Source organism: Canis aureus, chromosome 19, assembly GCF_053574225.1.
Source record: "Canis aureus isolate CA01 chromosome 19, VMU_Caureus_v.1.0, whole genome shotgun sequence".
Classification (NCBI taxonomy): Eukaryota; Metazoa; Chordata; class Mammalia; order Carnivora; family Canidae; genus Canis; species Canis aureus.
Window position 1 is genome coordinate 44,689,808 of NC_135629.1, and position 19,299 is coordinate 44,709,106.

Below are 19,299 nucleotides of genomic sequence, written 5' to 3' on the forward strand. Positions count from 1 at the left end.
TGTTGCCCGGCCTCTGGCGGGGCGGGGACGACGTGACGTCACAAGCAGGCGCCGTCGCGAATGTACCATCTCCAGGCGGCGCCGGGAACCTGTGTTTGCCCCGAAGCAGCCATGAGCAAGAGGAACCAGGTTTCGTACGTGCGGCCAGCCGAGCCGGCGTTCCTGGCCCGCTTCAAGGAACGTGTCGGCTACAGGGAAGGGCCCACTGTGGAAACCAAGGTGAGCCCAGGCCAGTCGCGGGACCTCAGAAACCCGGGCCGCCCTGCCATTTCCGGGTTCTGTCTTGACTTGGAGGCCAGGCGCTGACAGGTCCCTCCTCCCACTTGCTCCCAGCCTGGAATCTGGGTGGGTCTCAGCCCCCAGGCTAGTCTTCTTCAGTTACAGCCTCGTACGCCCGCGAGTCTGTCGTTTCTCGTAGTGCTGTTGTATTCTTGAAAATGACTTGATGCTGGTAAAGCGCTTCGTCCTTGGTAGATGGTTAAGAAAGATTCCTTTCCTCTCTTGTCTTATTCGCTGATCCCAAAACCTGTAGTTCGCAAGACGAGTAGTAGCTTAGTCCCGTTTTCCAGATAAAAGAAACCGAAGCCACTCGATCAAATGACCTGATGTCCTAGGCCTGAAAGTCTGAAGCATCTTTGGAAGAATGCCCTGGATCTGTTTTTATGCTTTGTTGTTTACTGCCTGCTTCCCCCCCATCTCCACCCCTCAAAGCATGTTTAAGAATATCCTGGATCTAAATAGAAGAGGAGCTTCAGGAAGGAGAAACACCTGAATAGTTTAGGGATGGGGATTCGTGATAATCAACTTCTGAGTGCTCTCGGGCTAATTGGTTCACACCAGAACCTGCCCTGCTGCTTTCAATAGGAAGAGACTATTATGCTTAGGGGTTGCGTGGCGACATAGAGGATTCATTTAGCACTGTGTCTAGTGCTTTCACGAATACCCACTCCTCAAGTCACTTAGAGCTTTGTAAAGGAAACAAGATCGACTTATGTGAAATTACTCAACCCAGTGAGTATGTGCTAAGACCAGGCATTGTGCTAGGCTCTGAAAGGACAGAGAAATGAATCTCCAAAATACCATATTCTTTTAAAACTTTCCTGCCTGTCTCATCTCTGCCTTCACAGGTTACTACCTCTGTGAACCTCTTCAAAACTCCTCCAAAGCATTGCTTTTCCTGTTTATCTCTTCACGTTGTTCATAGCTGTTATAGTCATCATTTTGCATTGCAATTACTTGCTCTCCTGTGTATCATCATCACTAAATCAAACTCTCCAAGTTAGTATCTTAATCTTTCTGTGTTTTCCCAGCAGCTGGCACAGTGTCTGGCACCAGGTAGTAGATGACCATTTGCATTGACTATTGTCAGGGAAGGCTTCACAGAGGAAGGGATAGTTAGATTGAATCTTGAGCATGGGTAGGACAGCAAGTAGAGATGGAATTCCGGAAGGGTAGATAAAGGTATAAAGATGGTGAGTCGGTGGGGCACCTGGCTGGCTCAGTCAGTGTAGGATGTGACTCTTGATCTCAGGGTTGTAGGTTTGAGCCCTATACTGGGTGTAGAGATTGTTTAAAAATAAAATTTTTTAAAAAAGCGAGTCATGGACTGTGTAGAGATGATTGAGGAACTGGTTGAAGGGAGGCCACATGGCCTATTCAGTAGGCAACAAGGAGCCGTTTTTGGTTAGAGATAACATGATCAGAGAGTGACTGATTTCCCAGGACCCAAACCAGTAATGATGACAAAGGATGAGATTTGAGGAAAGAGACATAGATTTAGCAATGAGGAGAATATGAGACCTAATTTTATGGTTTGCTTGAGATTCTTGTAATGATCATGTGTAAATAATTAACACCCTGAAGATTCTAGCTTGGAATGCTATTTTAAAACTTGGGGAGAGGGATCCCTGGGTGGCGCAGCGGTTTAGCGCCTGCCTTTGGCCCAGGGCGCGATCCTGGAGACCCGGGATCAAATCCCACATCGGGCTCCCGGTGCATGGAGCCTGCTTCTCCCTCTGCCTATGTCTCCGCCTGTCTCTCTCTCTCAATGTGTGACTATCATAAACAAATAAAAATTAAAAAAAAATAAATAAAACTTGGGGAGAGGGCAGCCTGGGTGGCTCAGCGGTTTAGCGCCGCCTTCGGACCAGGGCGTGATCCTGGAGACCCGGGATCGAGTCCCATGTCAGGCTCCCTGCATGGAGCCTGCTTCTCCCTCTGCCTGTGCCTCTGCCTCTCTCTCTCTGTCTGTGTCTCTCATGAATGAATAAATAAAATCTTAAAAACAAAAAAAAAAAAGGAATGCCAAGTCTCCAAGTCTAAAAAATAATAAATAAATAAATAAATAAATAAATAAATAAATAAATAAATAAATAAAACAAACAAACAAACTTGGGGAGAGGGGCACTTTCCAATTCATATCAATTATTTAGACTTCCCTAGTTAAGAGACTTTTCCATAAAGGGACACCCCATGTCTGTGGTTGAGAAACCAACCGTACTCTTAGGTTGGCATTATAACCATTGTTCTAGTGATCTGTTAGCAAAAAGATAAGTTTCATGGGAAATAATTACATAATTGAGTTAAATTATCTTATTCACCATCTTGAGAGTTAATTCAAGAGTGGCTTTGAGCAGCCACTGTTTCTTTGTTTCTTTTAAGATTTTATTTTTAAGTAATGTCTACACCCATTGTGGGCTTGAACTCAAAATCCCAAGATCAAGAGTCACATGCTCTATCAACTAAGCCAGCCAGGCACCCCAGGAATGATTTTATTTCATTTTCCCATTTCTATGGTGAAAAATACTTATTTACTAGTTTGTGATGACTTATTGGAATCTTTCAGAAAAAAAAAATAGGCAAAACCAATGAGTAATCTGTGCACTAACATGGATATTATTAAAGAGAATGCACTTGTGTCAAATGATTGAGCAGACTTCGGATATAGACAAAATGAATGAATGTGCCTGTGAGTGACTTCCCCTCCGGGGCTTTAGGTAGTTCATCATTTTTCATCTTATTAGTCATTCATGAGTAAACCAACAAATACTCCTTGTATCATCCCTGCTGTTTGTCAGGCTCTGTGTCTCTCAAAGGAGCTCACCTAGTGGAAACAGAAAAATATTGATAACTCTGTTTGGCACATGCTCCCTATGAGCTATGCACAGTGTGAGAAAGAAGATGAGGCGACATTAGGAATGTACTTCTAAAAAATCTAAGTCTATAAGGCAGCTCAAGTTGGTGTGGACCAGGGGCCATGGGGTTTCTAGGCACTTGGAACTTATTCAGAGATGGGAGGCAGAGGAGCTAATATAATATGTTCATGGATCTGCAGTCTTCCAACCTGGCTGGTGTCCAGAGCCTGTGGTTGTGGTACAGAATAATGCTGTGTTCATAGGCCAGATCATGAGGGCTTTGTTGCCCTGTTTGGGGAGACAGGACTCTTGAGAGGTGGAGTAACAAGTTACTTGAATAACGTGTGGTGGGTATGCATTCCTTTCAACCCAGCATTTCCACTTCTAGGAATTTATCTTACATATAAGTTCACAAAAGTGAACAAAAACAAGTGCATAGTAGAAGAAAGTAAACAAAGCATAGTGGGGAAAAAACTAGAAACCACTAAAATTTGTATTTACAGGGTACCAGTCAAATAAACCATGAGATGACCATATACACAATTAAATACTAGGCAGTGATTTTTAAAGTAGATAATTCCGTATTAATAAATAATTCCAAGGTGTTATACAAAGATTTTTTTTTTTTTTTGAGTAAAAACGTTGGGAGAGAAGGGCTTGTGTGGTATCTGACTTTTTTTTTTTTTTTTTTTTTTTTTTTGAGCGAGAGATCAGAAGCAGAGAAGAGGGGCAGAGGGAGAGGGAAAAGCAGACTCCCCACTGAACAGGGAGCCTAAGGTAGAGGGCTTAACTGACTGAGTCACCCAGGTGTCTCAGTAACTGACATTTTTCGAAAATCTGAATCAACTGGCCAAAGGTTACCACTTGTTACATGTATATAGTGAATACATGGTTTCTGTTGGTATTCTCTGTACTTTTTTATGTTTGGGAAATTTTATAAAGAAAAGAAATCAAGTCATGTAATATGTACAATATCCTGTGTATATACCGAATGTTTCCTATACTCCATATTTTTATACTATTAGAAAATAGCTGATAAGATGCCCACCAAACTGAAACTATTAGAAGGGAAGAAAGATCATCAAAGGTGGAATAAAGACTGCCTTTTAGTACTTTGGTGTTTTGTTGTTGTTGTTGTTGTTTTTTTTGTTTGTTTTGTTTTTTTTGTCAGACTTTGAGAAGAGATGGAAGTGAAAACAGTTGATGAAGAGCAGAGAGAACTGGTGTGATTTAGCATGCCCTGAGGAGGCTGGGAATGCTGGCAGTCCATGAAGCAGAGCCCCCCCATCCCCTACTTTGGGACCTGCAGGCTGGGGTCCTGCTGAGATGGAAATTAATCCCTTCGGGCAGGCACTGCCCAGTATAACTGGAAAGTAGACTTCTTCCCTAATGTGGCAAGGTTAGGCCCTTAAGAGTTACTTGAAAATTCATTGCCAAATATATTTAATGAATAAAGTTATCCTTGTCACTTAGTAATCACAGCATCTCACAGAGAACACTTATATTTGGTTCAAGGTTAGCAGCTTCCATATTGTGTTTGTGTTTTCCCCTAGAGAACCCAGCTTCAGCTCCCAGATGAAGATGGTGATCACAGTGACAAAGAAGATGAACAGCCCCAAGTGGTGGTTTTAAAAAAAGGAGACCTGTCAGTTGAAGAAGTCATGAAAATTAAAGCAGAAATAAAAGCTGCCAAAGCAGGTATGTCTGGAAGTAATCTGGTTTTTCTAACCATGTAAGAAGCCTGGAATATGAAATTGTCTTATGTAATAATATGGAATGTTTGAAAGAGATAGTCCTAGGTTCAAACATTGGCTTTAACACATACCAGATGTGTGATCTTGAACAAGTTATTTCACCTCCGAGCCTTGGCAACCTCATCAGTAAAATGGGGACTATGTTACCTACCTTACTGAGTTGTTAGGAGTGCAAATCTAAATAAAAACATCCTGTTTAAAAAAAAAAAAAAAAAAGGGATCCCTGGGTGGCGCAGCGGTTTGGCGCCTGCCTTTGGCCCAGGGCGCGATCCTGGAGACCCGGGATCGAATCCCATGTCGGGCTCCCGGTGCATGGAGCCTGCTTCTCCCTCTGCCTGTGTCTCTGCCTCTCTCTCTCTCTCTGTGACTATCATGAATAAATAAATAAAATCTTTAAAAAAAAAAATTAAAAAAAAAAAATAAAAATAAAAATAAATAAAAAAATAAATAAAAAAAAGGTGGTTAGGTTTACAGATTAGTCAACAGAGGTGTATTTAATCAGTGCCTGAACCGTGGTATGCTACATGGTATAGTTTTCATTATTCCTGATATTTATTACATTGCCTTAAGTAAAAATGCTGGAGTTCCAAACAATCACTTTTCATAATACTTAAAAATACAGCCTGATTGTAATTAATTGGGGACTGGCAATATGATGGAATACTTCAGGACGTGAGTTTTTATTAAAGGACCGCATGTTTTATGGGTATGTAGCTAGAAGCAGTGGAGAAGACCAGACTGAATTAACTCAGGACATCCTTAAAAACCACCTGAGATTTTCTTGCCATTTGACTCTCCAATAAAGACAAAATAATGAGAGAAGAAAATTATTTAACTTTGTCTTTGCTGCAGATGAAGAACCAGCTGCAGTTGATGGAAGAATCATGTATCGGAAACCAGTCAAGCGTTCATCAGATGAAAAATACTCAGGTTTAACAGCAAGCTCAAAAAAGAGGAAGGCAAAGGAAGATGAAATAAATAATCAGGACTCAGTTAAAAAGAACTCACAAAAGCAAATAAAAAACAGTTCCCTCCTTTCTTTTGACAATGAAGATGAAATTGCGTAAGTGTAAATATTTTGGACTTAGTCTTCAAGAGCTTATGGGGTGTTTTTTAAAGTGACATTTTTTTTTCTATTTAAAGATAATAAAGGTTCATTATAGAAAGTTCAGAGAATTCAGAAAAAATTTAGTATGATAAAAATTTTGTCTATCAATGCTTCTTTGACATGATTCTAACTTTGTAGATAATAGCTACTATTAACATTTTGGAACTCCCACATGTGGGGTATGTATGTATGTAAATTATATTTTTTAAACAAAATTAAGATTACATTGTATATGTTTTCTCTCCTGCTTCTCACATGACATTATAGTGTGAGCATTTTTCCAGATCAGTAATTCAGAAACTTAACGTAATTGCTACAGAGGATTTTGTCATTAAACAGAGCACCTATTGAATCTTCTACATTAGCAGAAGCTCACTTTGAATGAGGATGATAATGTGCCTAGTTAAGAATAGTTCCCCAGCTCCTGCTAAAGGTAGCCATATAACAGCTCCGGCAATTTTAGAGATAAAAGTGGAACTTGTACAAGTGAGGATCTAATACAAATGATCTTGATAGAAATAAGGATCTAATGTATAACATGGTGACTGTAGTTGATAACAAAAAGAGATACAAATAGAAGTCTGCTTAACAAAGCTACCAGGTGTTTGATATAAGAAAGCAGGTCTGGCAAGCATGAAACTTTGTCCTTGCTACATCCTGCTACATCCCAGAGCATGTACATGAAACTTAGGAGTACTGGTGCCATTTTTTGCCCTAAGGAAGGCAGACCCTTTTTCTGGGTGGTACAGTGGAAAGACTCAAGGCACTTAGATCCTGATAGCATGCCTCAAGAAGCTGCTGCACCAGCTACGGATTCTGGACTTGATACATGAGAAGAATAAACCAAAAGTTGTTGGTCAGTGGTACCACTTGCTGACACTTGAGAATTCAATGTCTCTTGCCCTCCTTTTCCCTTAAGAGGCTCCTTAGTGTTGTGCTTCTAGAATTTATTAGCCTTAAAAATAAAAGTCAGTTATTTTACCAGCAACATGGGTTTGAGAATAGTAGACAGTTGCAATTCAGGATATACAAGCTACTACAAAACCATAGGCAAGTCAGGAGAACAAGGAGGGGATTGCTCTTTTACAGAGGAAAGAGGGAATTTGGTGGAGTTGTGATAAAATGTCCATTGGAGTATACTGAGAGCTTGAAGTGGAATGCTTTTTCATTGGCTGAGTTGTGACAGTCTCATTGGCTAGGCTGTTGCCAGGCAAGGAGAAAACCTTCCTTCTTCCTGCTGGGGGTTAGTAAAGTAGGCTTCTTGTTAGGAATGCAAGGTATGGCTCTGTTGTTTCTGCAAAGGGCTGTAAGGTGTGATATATGTGAGCTCCCCTCTCTGGCTTCCCAACTCCATTTTTAAGTGACATTTTCTTTATTCCGTTTCACAAATTTCCAAGCAAGTACAGCCACATGCTAATCAACATGCTTATGGTCTCCTCTATTTCAACCCCACTTTATAATTCTATAACTTCTCCTCACTGACCCCCTGCCCAACACACAAAGGTCCTGCAACATGAGTTTTTATTCAGTTAGTATCACCAAGACTTCCTTTTTCATGGAAAGAGAGGTCTAGAGCTTGAAGTGAAATAAGGTCCAACAGCGGGAGGTGTCAAATCAAAGAAAGCTCTTCAGGGTACCCAGCAGTATACTTCACAAGATCTGCTCAAATCCCAATAATTTCCTTTTTTCTCTGATTCAATCTGAATTTTCTCAAGAATAAACTGGTCTTAAATTGTATTCTTCTTAAATCTGGACATAGTTTAAATAAATTTCTGTAGATTAAGCATGAAATCATGGCCCAATTTCAAGAATGTTTTTTAAAAATAAAACCAGTGCTCGCTTCGGCAGCACATATACTAAAACTGGAACAATACAGAGAAGATTAGCATGGCCCCTGTGCAAGGATGACACGCAAATTCGTGAAGCGTTCCATATTTAAAAATATATATATAAAATAAAATAATAAAATAAAACAAAACCAGGGAACACCTGGGTGGCTCAGTGGTTGAGCATCTACTTTGGGCTCAGGTCATGATCCTGAGGTCCTGGGATTGAGTCCCACATTGGGCTCCCCATAGGAAGCCTGCTTCTCCCTCTGCCTATGTCTCTGCCTCTCTCTCTCTGTGTCTCTCATGAATAAATAAAATCTTTAAAAAATAATAAAAAGGGCAGCCCCGGTGGTGCAGCGGTTTAGCGCCGCCTGCAGCCCAGGGCGTGATCCTGGAGACCCTGGATCAGGTCCCACGTTGGGCTCTCTGCATGGGGCCTGCTTCTCCCTCTGCCTGTGTCTCTGCCTCTCTCTCTCTCTGTCTCTATGAATAAATAAATAAAAATAATAATAATAATAAAAAGTAAAAATGGGGGACATCTGGGTGGCTCAGTGGTTGAGCATCTGCCTTTGGCTCAGGTCATGATCCCAGGGTCCTGGGATCGAGTCCTACATCGGGCTCCCCAGAGAGAGCCTGCTTTTCCCTCTGCCTATGTCTCTGCCTCTCTTTGTGTATCTCTCATGAATAAATAAATAAATCTTTAAAAAATAAAAAAATAAAAAATGTTTTTTTGAAAATACATTAAGAACCAAAATCTAATGCCAAACTTTGCTTGTTTTCAGTAGCCAGATTTATATAATTTCTGGAACATCTATAACTCAAAACCAATTAATGGCAGTTATTTATTATATACAACTCATTTTATTCTCAAGATAACAATATACTTTTTTTTTTTTTTTTCCTCATTATACTTTTGAGGAGGATAGGGAAAACAGGCTCAGAGAGGATCTGGTCTTACACCCATTAAGTGGCAGAGAAGGCATCAAACTCAAGACTACCTAGTTCTGAGTCTGTTTTCTTAACTTTCAGGATACTTTGTGTCTTGCTCAACATACAGAACATTCATCCCTGCTGAAGACTGGGTCTTAAAGTTCTAAGAATTCGGGGAGGGTAGGAGATTGGCATTTTCATACAAATCTTTCCATAATGTTATATCTCAAATTTTATTCTCCAGCATGAAGTCTCTGGTGTCGAACAAGCGCTGAGCTGTGTCTGAAGGATTTCCCACATTCAACACATTCATAAGGTTTTTCTCCGGTGTGAATTCTGTAATGTTCACTAAGGTGTGCTTGTTTGCGGAAAGTTTTTTCACACTCGCTACACTTGTAAAGTTTCTCTCCAGTGTGAGTTCTCTCATGCTCAACAAGGGAGGAGTTCTGAGTGAAGGCTTTACCACATTTAGTACATGTGTAAGGCTTCTCTCCTGAATGAATTCTCTGATGCTGCATGAGGCATGTACTCTGATTAAAGGCTTTCCCACATTCATTACACTTATAAGGTTTATCTCCAGAATGACTTCTCTGGTGACGAGTAAGGCAAATGCTTTGACTAAAGGCTTTGCCACATTCGATGCATTTATACGGTTTCTCTCCAGTATGAATTCGCAGGTGTTTGATAAGGGATGGACTCTGACAAAAGGCTTTGCCACATTCCATGCATTTATAGGGTTTCTCTCCAGTATGAATTCTCAGATGCTGAACAAGGATTGCTTTTGTTTGAAAGGCTTTCTCGCATTCGATACATTTATATGGTTTCTCTCCTGTGTGAATTCTCAAATGTTGAGTAAGATTGGACTGTTTACGGAAACAAGTTCCACACTCATTACATATGTAGGGCTTCTCTCCCGTGTGAATCCTCTGATGCTGGGTAAGAGATGATCTCTGAGTAAAGAATTTCCCACATTCACTACACTTTGAAGGTTTCTTCTGCATGTTACGACTCTGAGGGTTCATGTGCAGTGGAATCTGGCTGGAACTCATGCTGCTTGTAATACAAGGAATGTCTGTCCAGTAGTTTCAGGTTTAGAGGAAACTCTCTCCCAAAATCATGATATTTCCAAAGTGCTTTCTCAGAGATGATTATGGTTACAGTAACACTGTCCTGGGAAAGCTTTGGGTATATGAGTACATGAACTGTCCTCTTGGGCATTCCTGTAGGATATGCCTCCTCCACCTTCTTCAGCATGTGTCTTCACCTTCTCCAAATGCAAACCCCAGACAACCAGGTTCTCTGACACTCCACAGCTTCCACAAGTCATTTAACACTGTTGTGTCAGGCTTGGTGTTCTTGCCTGAAAAAAAAAAAATCATGAAGGAAAATGTCCTGTATGAAGAACAAGGGACCTGCATTGTGGAATCTTGATTTTATCCTCTTCTCAATAATGGAGATGGATCACAATGACCTAGAGAAAAGATTAGATAATAGGGAGAAGAGATTAAGTAGTGACAGGTCTTGGGAAATCTATAAAATTCCCTATTGTGATTGTGGAACACTTAAATACTAAAAAATGAATCCAGGTAATTTAGGATTATCCAGAGTGATAAACAGTAGGATGTGAAAGGGATAAGCATACTAATCTTGGGTAAATTCATGTTAGGGAAAATTACCACCTACCTACAGTCTCTACTCCTCAAAAAATAGGTGAAAAGTAATTATATTTTCTTAGGTTGCCTGTAAACAATATCTTGTTCATGCCATTTGAGAAAGTACAAGCTTACATCATTGTCTAGGGACACTCAGAATTTCTCTTTAAGATTTCAAAGGTGTGCCTGGATGGCTCAGTTCAGTAAAGATCCAACTCTTGGTTTTGGCTCAGGTCATGATCTCAGGGTCCTGGGATCGAGCCCCATGTTGGGCTCTCTGTGCTCAGTGGGGAGTCTTCTTCAGATTCTCTCTCATCCTCTCCTCTGCTGCTCCCCCCTTCTCTTTCTAAAAATAAGTAATTCTTTAAAAGATTTTATTTATTCATGAGAGACATGGAGGGAGAGCCAGAGACAAAGGCAGAGGGAGAAGCAGGCTCCCTACAGGGAGCATGATGTGAGACTCAATCCCAGGATCTCAGGATCATAATTTGAGCCAAAGGCAGATGCTCAACCAGTGAGCCACCCAGGTACCCCCTTAAATATTATTTAAAAAAAAAAGGCTTTCCAAAAAAAAAAAAAAAAAGGCTTTCCAAGTTGTAACTTCTACTAGGTCGATCACACTAATCCTTCCTATTCACTCACTTTAATGGTGTCTTTTGGAACTCTCTCTCCAAAATATTCAGCATCTGTAGCTCTCTCCCTAGGACCATCTGGAAGATCTTTAGGTTTGAAAATAGAGCCCTGCTTACTAAAAGTAAAATATTGTTTTGTTTGAAGAAAAATAGGATGGGGTGGTCCTTGGGGAAGAGATTCCTATTGGACAGTAACTTGACTATAGCATGATGGTCCAGAATCTGGCCCTCACCTTTGATACTAATGAAATGCTTCAGAATCTGATGTATACTAATCATATTCACAAGGTGATGTAGAAAACAGCCACTTTGCTGATCTACACTGAAAAATATATATGCTCAATGTCCAGCTGGTTGACACATTCTCTCCACTATAGAAAAACTGTATAAGAACCAAATCATAAAAAAAAAGTCATTGAGGACACTCCTTAGAACTGGAGAAAGAGAAATACTTAGATGATCTGAATGGCATCAGACTTTGAAACCCTGATGCTCTGAATAAGGGCACACAGAATCTGAGAGCAGATACTTAGGTGCCACACATCAGCAACATCTTCCCTGAATAGTGCCAGAGACATTGACACATTCTTATTCTCTAAGGCCCCTGTTTACTTTAGTTTTTTAATGTAAATTATACATGAATATATCCTCACTTTAAAATATTTAGATAATACAGAAAGATGTAGGATAAATTAGTCATTTTTTTTCTTACCATCCCACCCTACTCAAGTAAACCCATTTCCTTCCTTTTTTTAAATATATATATTTTTATTTTATTCATGAGAGACACAGAGACAGGCAGAGGGAGAAGCAGGCTTCATGCAAGGAGCCTGACGCAGGATTCAGTCCAGGTCTCCAGGATCACGTCCCGGGTCAAAGGCGCTAAACTGCTGAGCCACCCAGACTGCCCCAACCTATTTCCTTCCTAATTAACATTAACTCTAGAGTATATTCTTTCAGTCTTTTTTTTTTTTAAGATTTTTATCTATTCATGAGAAACACACAGAAAGAGAGGCAAAGACACAGGCAGAGGGAGAAGCAGGCTCCCTGCAAGGAACCCGATGTGAGACTCAATCCCAGATCCCGGGATCACACCCTGAGCCAAAGGCAGATGCTCAACCATTGAGCCACCCAATCATCCCTTTTCAGTCTTTTTTCTACACATTTTATTCTCTCTACATAGATAAAATTGTTCTATAGGTTCTATTGTGCTATTGCTTTTTTCTTTTTACACTAAAGAATGTGTCTTCAAAATCATTTCTTGTTAGTACATATGGGTCTACCCTAAGAGTTAGTTGGTATACACTGGTATCTCTGCACAAACTGTTTACAGTCAGAGACTGATCTGATTGGGTAGTACTGTACTGCATTGGTTGCTAAATATATTGAATATTTTTCCTGAACATAGCTATCTTTATTTTTTGTGTACTTCCAGTACAGATACACTGTATATAAAATTTAATGCCAGGTGGTTTAAACAGCTAAACATAAAACCAAAACTCTAACCACACTTTCATTTCCTTTATTTTTATTGTCTCAGAAAGTGTTGTTGTTGTTTTACCACACAAAGAATGCATACTCATTCTAAAAAAACAGTCCACAAAGGAAATTACTTGAAATCCTATCACCTAGTGAAAATACACTTGGTTTTTTGACAGCCTTTTCTTTTAGCCATCTCTCAGTGCATGTACACAAACACATACACATATATTATGCCTACATATTAAACTAAACTGAGTTCGTCAGCCATAAACAGTCACAGTCTATTCATAGAGTTCCTATAGCCTAAGAATCCAGTTCATACAATACTGTTCTTACTGAATTTAACAAATCCCCAAGCTCCATGTTGCTTTCTGATGCCCCATAATAATGGAAGTTGCTATTACTTAGGCTCTTGTTCCAGAGTCAGGAACCCATTCATATTCTTTGAGGACACACTTAAACCACTTTTGTGATGAGTCTTCCAGTAATTTACTACCAGTTTTCCCATATCTGACTGCTACACCATTAAGACATGATAGTTACCAGTTCAGTGAGTAGCTACCAGGTAACTGTAGCTATTCTTGCTACAGTTTAAGTACATGTGATATAAAATTAGTATATTATCTGATCTGTCCAAAACAATTACTCTATTGCCTGCTTCCACAACGGGCCATAATCAGTCTGATTTTAATAAGATGGGGCCATTTCCGAGTGGTTCTGTGTTTTCAGTCTGCAGTGTTTAGGTGTAGTGGTCACTGGTGGGTCGTCTCACAATAGCTCTGCCACCACTTGTGAATGAACACCCCCATCCTGGGCTCTCTAGTTAGATTTCACTTACCCAGAGATAAGCCGTTAGGAACACAAACAACACTGGTTTGTCTTCTGGGGCCTTCTCTTGAGGGAGGGCAGGCATCTGAGGCATGGAGGGAAAGGAAAAAGCACCCATAAATTGTAAGCCTACTTCCTTCCTATTCTGAACTCAGAGGAACTCAGGAATAGCCAATCCCTAGCCGAATAACTATTTTAAGTCTGAATGAAGAATCAGAACAGTATCACCAATGCGGCACCTGGGTGGTACAGGTGGGTAAGTGGTTGACTCTTGGTTTTGGCTCAGGTCATGATTTCAAAGTGGTGAAATCAAGCCCCACATGAGTTCCAAGCTCAGCATGGAGTCTCCTTAAGACTCTCAATCCCTCTCCCTCTGCCCTTCCTCCTACATGCAAATGCACATGCTCACTCTCTAAAAAGTCTTTTTTAAAAAGTATCACTAATGACCAAAATCAGTAAGTGGGTAGTCCTCCAAGAGACCTGACACTGCACAAAGAAAGGGGGCAGGTCCTCCTAAGAACTATCCTCAAGTATGGGATCCCTGGGTGGCGCAGTGGTTTGGCGCCTGCCTTTGGCCCAGGGCGCGATCCTGGAGACCTGGGATCGAATCCCACATCGGGCTCCCGGTGCATGGAGCCTGCTTCTCCCTCTGCCTATGTCTCTGCCTCTCTCTCTTTCTCTCTCTGTGACTATCATAAATAAATAAAAATTTAAAAAAAAATTAAAAAAAAAAAAAAGAACTATCCTCAAGTAAAAATACCTCCACAAGAGAGAAAGTTGGATCCAAAGGCCCCTCCCCAAACCTACTGGAAAAGCCATTGACTTCAAAAGTCAAAAACTGGGGCCATGATAGAGGGCATTAGAATAAACGCTGGCCTGAGTCAGGAAGTCTGCATTCTAGTCAGGGCTTTGCTACTGACTTGTTCAGTGACCTAAAGCTAGTCACTCACTCAGTCTTATCTGTGAATTGAAAGTGGAAAACTAGTACCAACATTCTGTAATCCTTTGATTCCAAAAACACACGGGAAAAGAGCAAAAACCTCAAGTCCAGTCCATCTTTGATTGAGGCTGGTTATTCATTTATTTGAAAAATACTAACTGCACAGGTACTCTGTCAGAGAATAGGCTGAGTCAACAGCAAGGAAACTCCCCTCCAGTTATCTTACCAGAATCAGAGGTAGAGGAATTTCAGGAAAATTAGACTGCATTTAGTCAGGCAGCATGTAGGAGAAAGGACAAGGGGAGTCTTTTGGAAGATGTTAAGGACACCTCCTGGGAAGAAAGCTTTTAAGAACTCCCTCTGAATGGGGAGGAAAGAACAGCTATTAAAAGCCAGGGATCAGGGAACCCTGGGTGGCGCAGTGGTTTAGCGCCTGCCTTTGGCCCAGGGCGCGATCCTGGAGACCCGGAATCGAGTCCCGCGTCGGGCTCCCGGTGCATGGAGCCTGCTTCTCCCTCTGCCTGTGTCTCTGCCTCTCTCTGTGTGTGTGACTATCATAAATAAATAAAAATTAAAAAAAAAATTAAAAAAAAAATAAAAGCCAGGGATCTGATGACCAGTCCAATCCATCCCAATCCACTAGCACCCCCTATCGGACACTGAACAAACTACTACTTTTTATTTTTTATTTTTTATTTTTTTCGACAGAGTATACAAAGTAACTACTACTTTTTAAACTTGTACGAATATTCAACTCAAATGTGAACCACTACACTTCTCATAGGTGGGTTTTTTTTTTTTTTTGCAAGGCCTTTTCTCCTTTACGTTCTCAAAGAATTTCACATACCTCTACTGCAGCACTTTCTACTGTTTTGATGCGCTGATTATATTTGTCTTCCTCTGATAAACCTGAAGTATGGCGTGGACTTCGGGGCCAGGACTCGGTTTGAATCCCTGCTCTACCATATATGAGCAAATGATAGTGGGAAGTTACTTAACCTTTTCGAGGTCATTTCTCAAACGTCATATGGACTAAATAATGACTTTATAGGGTTGTGATGATGCATGAATGAGTTAATACATGGGAAGCCTTTAGAAAAAAGCCTTCAACAGTACCTGCTGTTAAAGTCTTGGGTCTATATGTCCTCACAGGTACCTATTTTGTTGCTATGAGAGGAGATTAAAAGCTTAAAGGAAGTTGATAACTCTCGCATATAATCATTCAACCCGCTCGACTTTGTCAAGTGGCAAAGCAAGAAACAGCACTGGCTTCTGGAAATCAGAGAACTGAAGGAATCAGAAGTTCGCTTCGTCCCCGAAGTACATACAACGGGTACCCAGGTCTCCCGATTCCCAGAACAGGCTCTCGAACAGGCTTCGCCTTTCTCTCTTCAGGACCCCGCGGCACCCGACCCCTCCTCCAAGGGTCTCCGCGCGAGGAAGAGGCGCTGCGGCGGGCCGGCCCCGGCTCCGAGGGAGGGGCGACCCCAAAACCGTCGCAGCTGCGCACCGCCGACTCGACACGCACGGCGCTGCCTGCGACACCTGGCGGCACCTTGCAGCCAGCGCCCGCCGCGCCGGGCCCGCGTGACGTCAGCAGTCCGCGCCGCCGTCAGACCCCTGTGGTCTCCTCTCTAGGAAGGCGGGAGCGGCTCCCTCTCGGTGCTTCCTCCCCGGCCCAGAGCTGGGGGTTCAGCCCGACACCGGAGCCCCAGCTGCAGAAACAGCCGTAAACCCACCTCACCGCGCTCCTTCCCAGAGTAAGGAAACCGAACCGAAGAGACTGCTGGCCTGGACCACAAGGCGCTTTTACTGTTCATTCTGCAACTTTCCTTATCTTCCTAAAAACTCTTCCGTGTCACTGACTTTTGGAGGGCTTCTCAAAGCTGGCTTCAACTTTTCTTACATTCTCACCTGCCAGAAAACTGGCCTCCTCACAGGCACCCCAAGCACCCTCTGCTTTAGGATCTTTGTTCAACAGTTGGCCCTAAGAACATTAGAGCTCTGTTTTCAGGTCAAGTCCCTGATTTTCAGCGTGCAAACTTGGGCAAGTTATTTACTTCTCTGTAGCTGTTTCCTGACTTATAGAACAGAAAATAATAATGGCACCGCATTTCAGGTTACCATGAGGATTAAATGAGGTTAATATATGTAATTACTAGCACTAAAAAAAGTTCAGTAGGGGATCCCTGGGTGGCTCAGCGGTTTGGCGCCTGCCTTCAGCCCAGGGCGTGATCCTGGAGTCCAGGGATGGAGTCCCACGTCTGGCTCCTGCATGGAGACTGCTTCTCCTTCTGCTTGTGTCTCTGCCTCTCTCTCCCTCTCTCTGTGTATCTCATGAATAAATAAAATCTTAAAAAAAAAAAAAAAGTTTGTCCTATCATGCTCCACAGATTCCAGCTTGTCCTCTTTGTTCTGCATTGGCTTCACGGGACCTTGCCAGCCTTCAAGGCCCTCATCACCACTGCTGCAAAACTTCATATCTTACTGAGACTTGCTCAGGAATACTTGCACATACAGGCTCCTCTTGACTGTATTCCTGAGATGAAGGCATGGGCGGCAGGGCACCTGATACACTTACAGGCATTCTTACTGATGTGCAAGCTCTGGGAAATACAGTTGTCTACTGTACAATCCATAGGGGGCACTCAATAAACACTGGAAAAAAATGAATGAGATGCAATAGAGAAGTTATCTGCTTAAATTTCCAGACTGGCTGTTTTACCTTTAGGAGGCTGAAATTAGGAGTGAAGATGCCCCAGACTAAGGCCATCACTAACCCTGTTCAGCTAAAAGAGGATCCTTTGTAGAACTGTCAGCTGACATGCCAGGGAACAGTAATGGTGAGTTCATCTTACTTTTTACCAAGTGTCACATTCTCAGCACTTCTTTGGAATCAAATAGCAAGTTCTCCGCCACCCCCACCCCCAGCCCTCTGCACAAGCCCTAACATCCCACAGGTCAGAAAGCCTAGGCCTAATCATTTTTTCCCCGTTTAAGCTTCAAAGAATCTAAGTCAGCAGTCTCTGCTGTGTAGGAACTAACTCCGGAGTGGAGTACCATAGAGCAATTTACCAGAAACATGAATCTGTGGCTTAATACAATTTGGGCTAAACTTCCTTCAATGAGGTGGAAAATGGAGTGGGGGGTGGGCAGGGGAAGAGTGGCTACCAAAAACTTTCCACAAAAGTGACCTTAGCTTTGCAGTGGTCATTAGCTCAAGGGCAGTGAAAATTAAAGCCACCTGGGGTAAAAGCTAGACTTCTGTATTATGTAGGCAGAAAGGTGAAATCAAAATGTAAAACCAATGTACTTCTCACACTTATACACAGGAAGGTCTGTAGGCAAAAAAAAAGCTTTTTGATCTAAAATGAGCTCCCAGGGGAGCCTGGCTGGCTCAGTTGATAGAGCATGTGACTAGTCATCTCTGGGTTGTGAGTTTGAGCCCCATGTTGGTGTAGAGATTACTTTAAAATATTAAAATGAGCTCCTCCCATCCCCACAAGCAGGCCAAAATTGAAGTCCTATGTGGTCACCTCTATAATAATTATAACTAAAGAGGCATCATGGAACAGAGGTATGACTAATAAAGAGAAATCTGAAGGAAAAGTGAAAAAGGACATGGGAGTTTAAATTCCACTTGACACTTACTAGCTATGTGACCTTGGGCAAGACCATCCACCTTTCTGTTTTCTCTACTGTTGCTCTGAGGATATGATGTGGCCTCATCCCATGTTCTTCTGAAATCACAGAATAAATTTCAGCACACTGAGAATAAGCAACACATCGCAGTTCTTTATCATCTGGAGCCAGGTAAAGCCATGAACTCAGGAAATGCTTCCACATTGGAATTGCTAAACTCAAAAGCTCTCCTGCCAGACCAGCAACACTATTCAACTCCTACTTCCTATTTCAGGGATATTCCAGCTGACATAGTTGTACTTCTACAGCTGCAAGCATTTGCCTCTTCCTGTAGACTCTGACATCAACATATCTGTAAGTACTTTGCTAAACTGTGATGGGACATTTAAATGGCTAATTTGTAACAAAACAACCTTATAACAAGGTTTTTTTTTTTCTTGCTACAAAATATTACTTTTTCTTAAGGGACCCCCTGCTTAATATAAGGGCACAATCTGTATCTTTGGGAAAGATTCAGAATTCTTGCACCTGGCAAACACTTCAGTGGCATACTCATACTCTGCACACCTCCTTTCTGCTGGCAACTGTGGACCTAAGTCACACCCTGCAGGTAGGCATGGAGAAATCTCTGACTCAATATTTTAATTGAGCTCAACAAATATTTACTAATCACAAGGAAGTGCCAGATACTGTGGATACAAAGATGAATAAATAAATATCACATGGTTCCTGCTCTAACAGCTGATAGTTCAGTGGGGAGAGAAAGGTTTGTACACAAGCCATTACAATGCAACATGATAAATAAAATGAAGATACAAAATGCAGAAATACAAAATATGTGAGGTCAGAGACAGCTTCAAAGGAGATGTTGCATGAGCACATTCACAAGTGACACAAAATCTGACAGCCTGGGTGGCTCAGCACTTTATTGCCACCTTCAGCCCAGGGTGTGGTCCTGGACATCCGGCTCCCTGCGTGGAGCCTGCTTCTCCCTTTACCTGTGTCTGTGCCTCTCTGTCTCTTGTGAATAAATAAATAAAATCTTAAAAAAAAAAAAAAAAGGCGACACAAAAGCTTTCCAGGCAAGCAGAATTAAGGAAGGAAATTGAGGCAATAGGAATAGTATATGCAAAAGGTGCCAAAGATGAGTCCAGCAATGATGTGGAATCACAGGAATTTGTACTGTGAAACAGCATGCAATGCAGGGAAGGCAGCTGAGTGTGATAGCATAGGCATGGCCCAGTGGAGGAGCTTCAGATATCTCTTAAGGGGCTAGGATATTTTGAGGTAACAGTAGAGCTGCCAGTTGTGTCTTACAAATACCATCCAGAAAAATTTGTGAAAGACAGCCTTGTGGGGCAAGCAACT

General features: G+C 41.7%; 2 protein-coding genes and 1 non-coding gene across 13 annotated transcripts in view; 2 read left to right on the forward strand and 1 right to left on the reverse strand.

Annotated features, from left to right (window-relative positions):
* Window positions 1-44: 44 nt before the first annotated feature.
* Window positions 45-15,770, forward strand: KIAA1143 (KIAA1143 ortholog). 2 transcript variants are annotated; one of them, XM_077859224.1, is made up of 3 exons: window positions 45-219; window positions 4,688-4,832; window positions 15,442-15,770. In XM_077859224.1, the coding sequence occupies exons 1-3, from the start codon at window positions 61-63 to the stop codon at window positions 15,471-15,473; spliced, it is 336 nt and encodes a 111-aa protein (XP_077715350.1). In that variant the 5' UTR covers window positions 45-60; the 3' UTR covers window positions 15,474-15,770. The 2 variants fall into 2 exon arrangements, with proteins under 2 accessions (XP_077715350.1, XP_077715349.1); XM_077859223.1 differs by lacking the exon at window positions 15,442-15,770 and adding an exon at window positions 5,741-6,215 and having other exon boundaries at window positions 47-219.
* Window positions 7,732-19,299, reverse strand: part of LOC144290218 (zinc finger protein 502-like) — a 28,913-nt gene continuing 17,345 nt past the window's right edge. The window contains exons 1-4 of one of the 10 annotated variants that reach the window (XM_077859216.1): window positions 15,406-15,799; window positions 15,137-15,248; window positions 13,360-13,434; window positions 7,732-10,226 (exon numbers count right to left, since the gene is read on the reverse strand). In XM_077859216.1, the coding sequence (XP_077715342.1) occupies window positions 8,989-9,804 (816 nt within the window). In that variant the 5' untranslated portion in view covers window positions 9,805-10,226; window positions 13,360-13,434; window positions 15,137-15,248; window positions 15,406-15,799 and the 3' untranslated portion in view covers window positions 7,732-8,988. Of the gene's footprint in view, window positions 10,227-13,359; window positions 13,435-15,136; window positions 15,800-17,940; window positions 18,030-19,299 lie in introns of those variants that run through there. The other 9 variants (XM_077859219.1, XM_077859215.1, XR_013358004.1 and 6 more) reach the window with 9 other exon arrangements.
* Window positions 7,829-7,935, forward strand: LOC144291288 (U6 spliceosomal RNA). Its single transcript, XR_013358594.1, has one exon. It is a non-coding gene; the product is annotated as a U6 spliceosomal RNA (small nuclear RNA).

Bases quoted from the DNA above. Each gene is read 5' to 3' on its own strand.
- KIAA1143 (XM_077859223.1), top strand. From the start codon at position 61: ATGTACCATCTCCAGGCGGCGCCGGGAACCTGTGTTTGCCCCGAAGCA. The intron at 220-4,687 runs GTGAGCCCAGGC...GTTTTCCCCTAG, and splicing joins GGCCCACTGTGGAAACCAAG to AGAACCCAGCTTCAGCTCCC. The intron at 4,833-5,740 runs GTATGTCTGGAA...TCTTTGCTGCAG, and splicing joins AATAAAAGCTGCCAAAGCAG to ATGAAGAACCAGCTGCAGTT.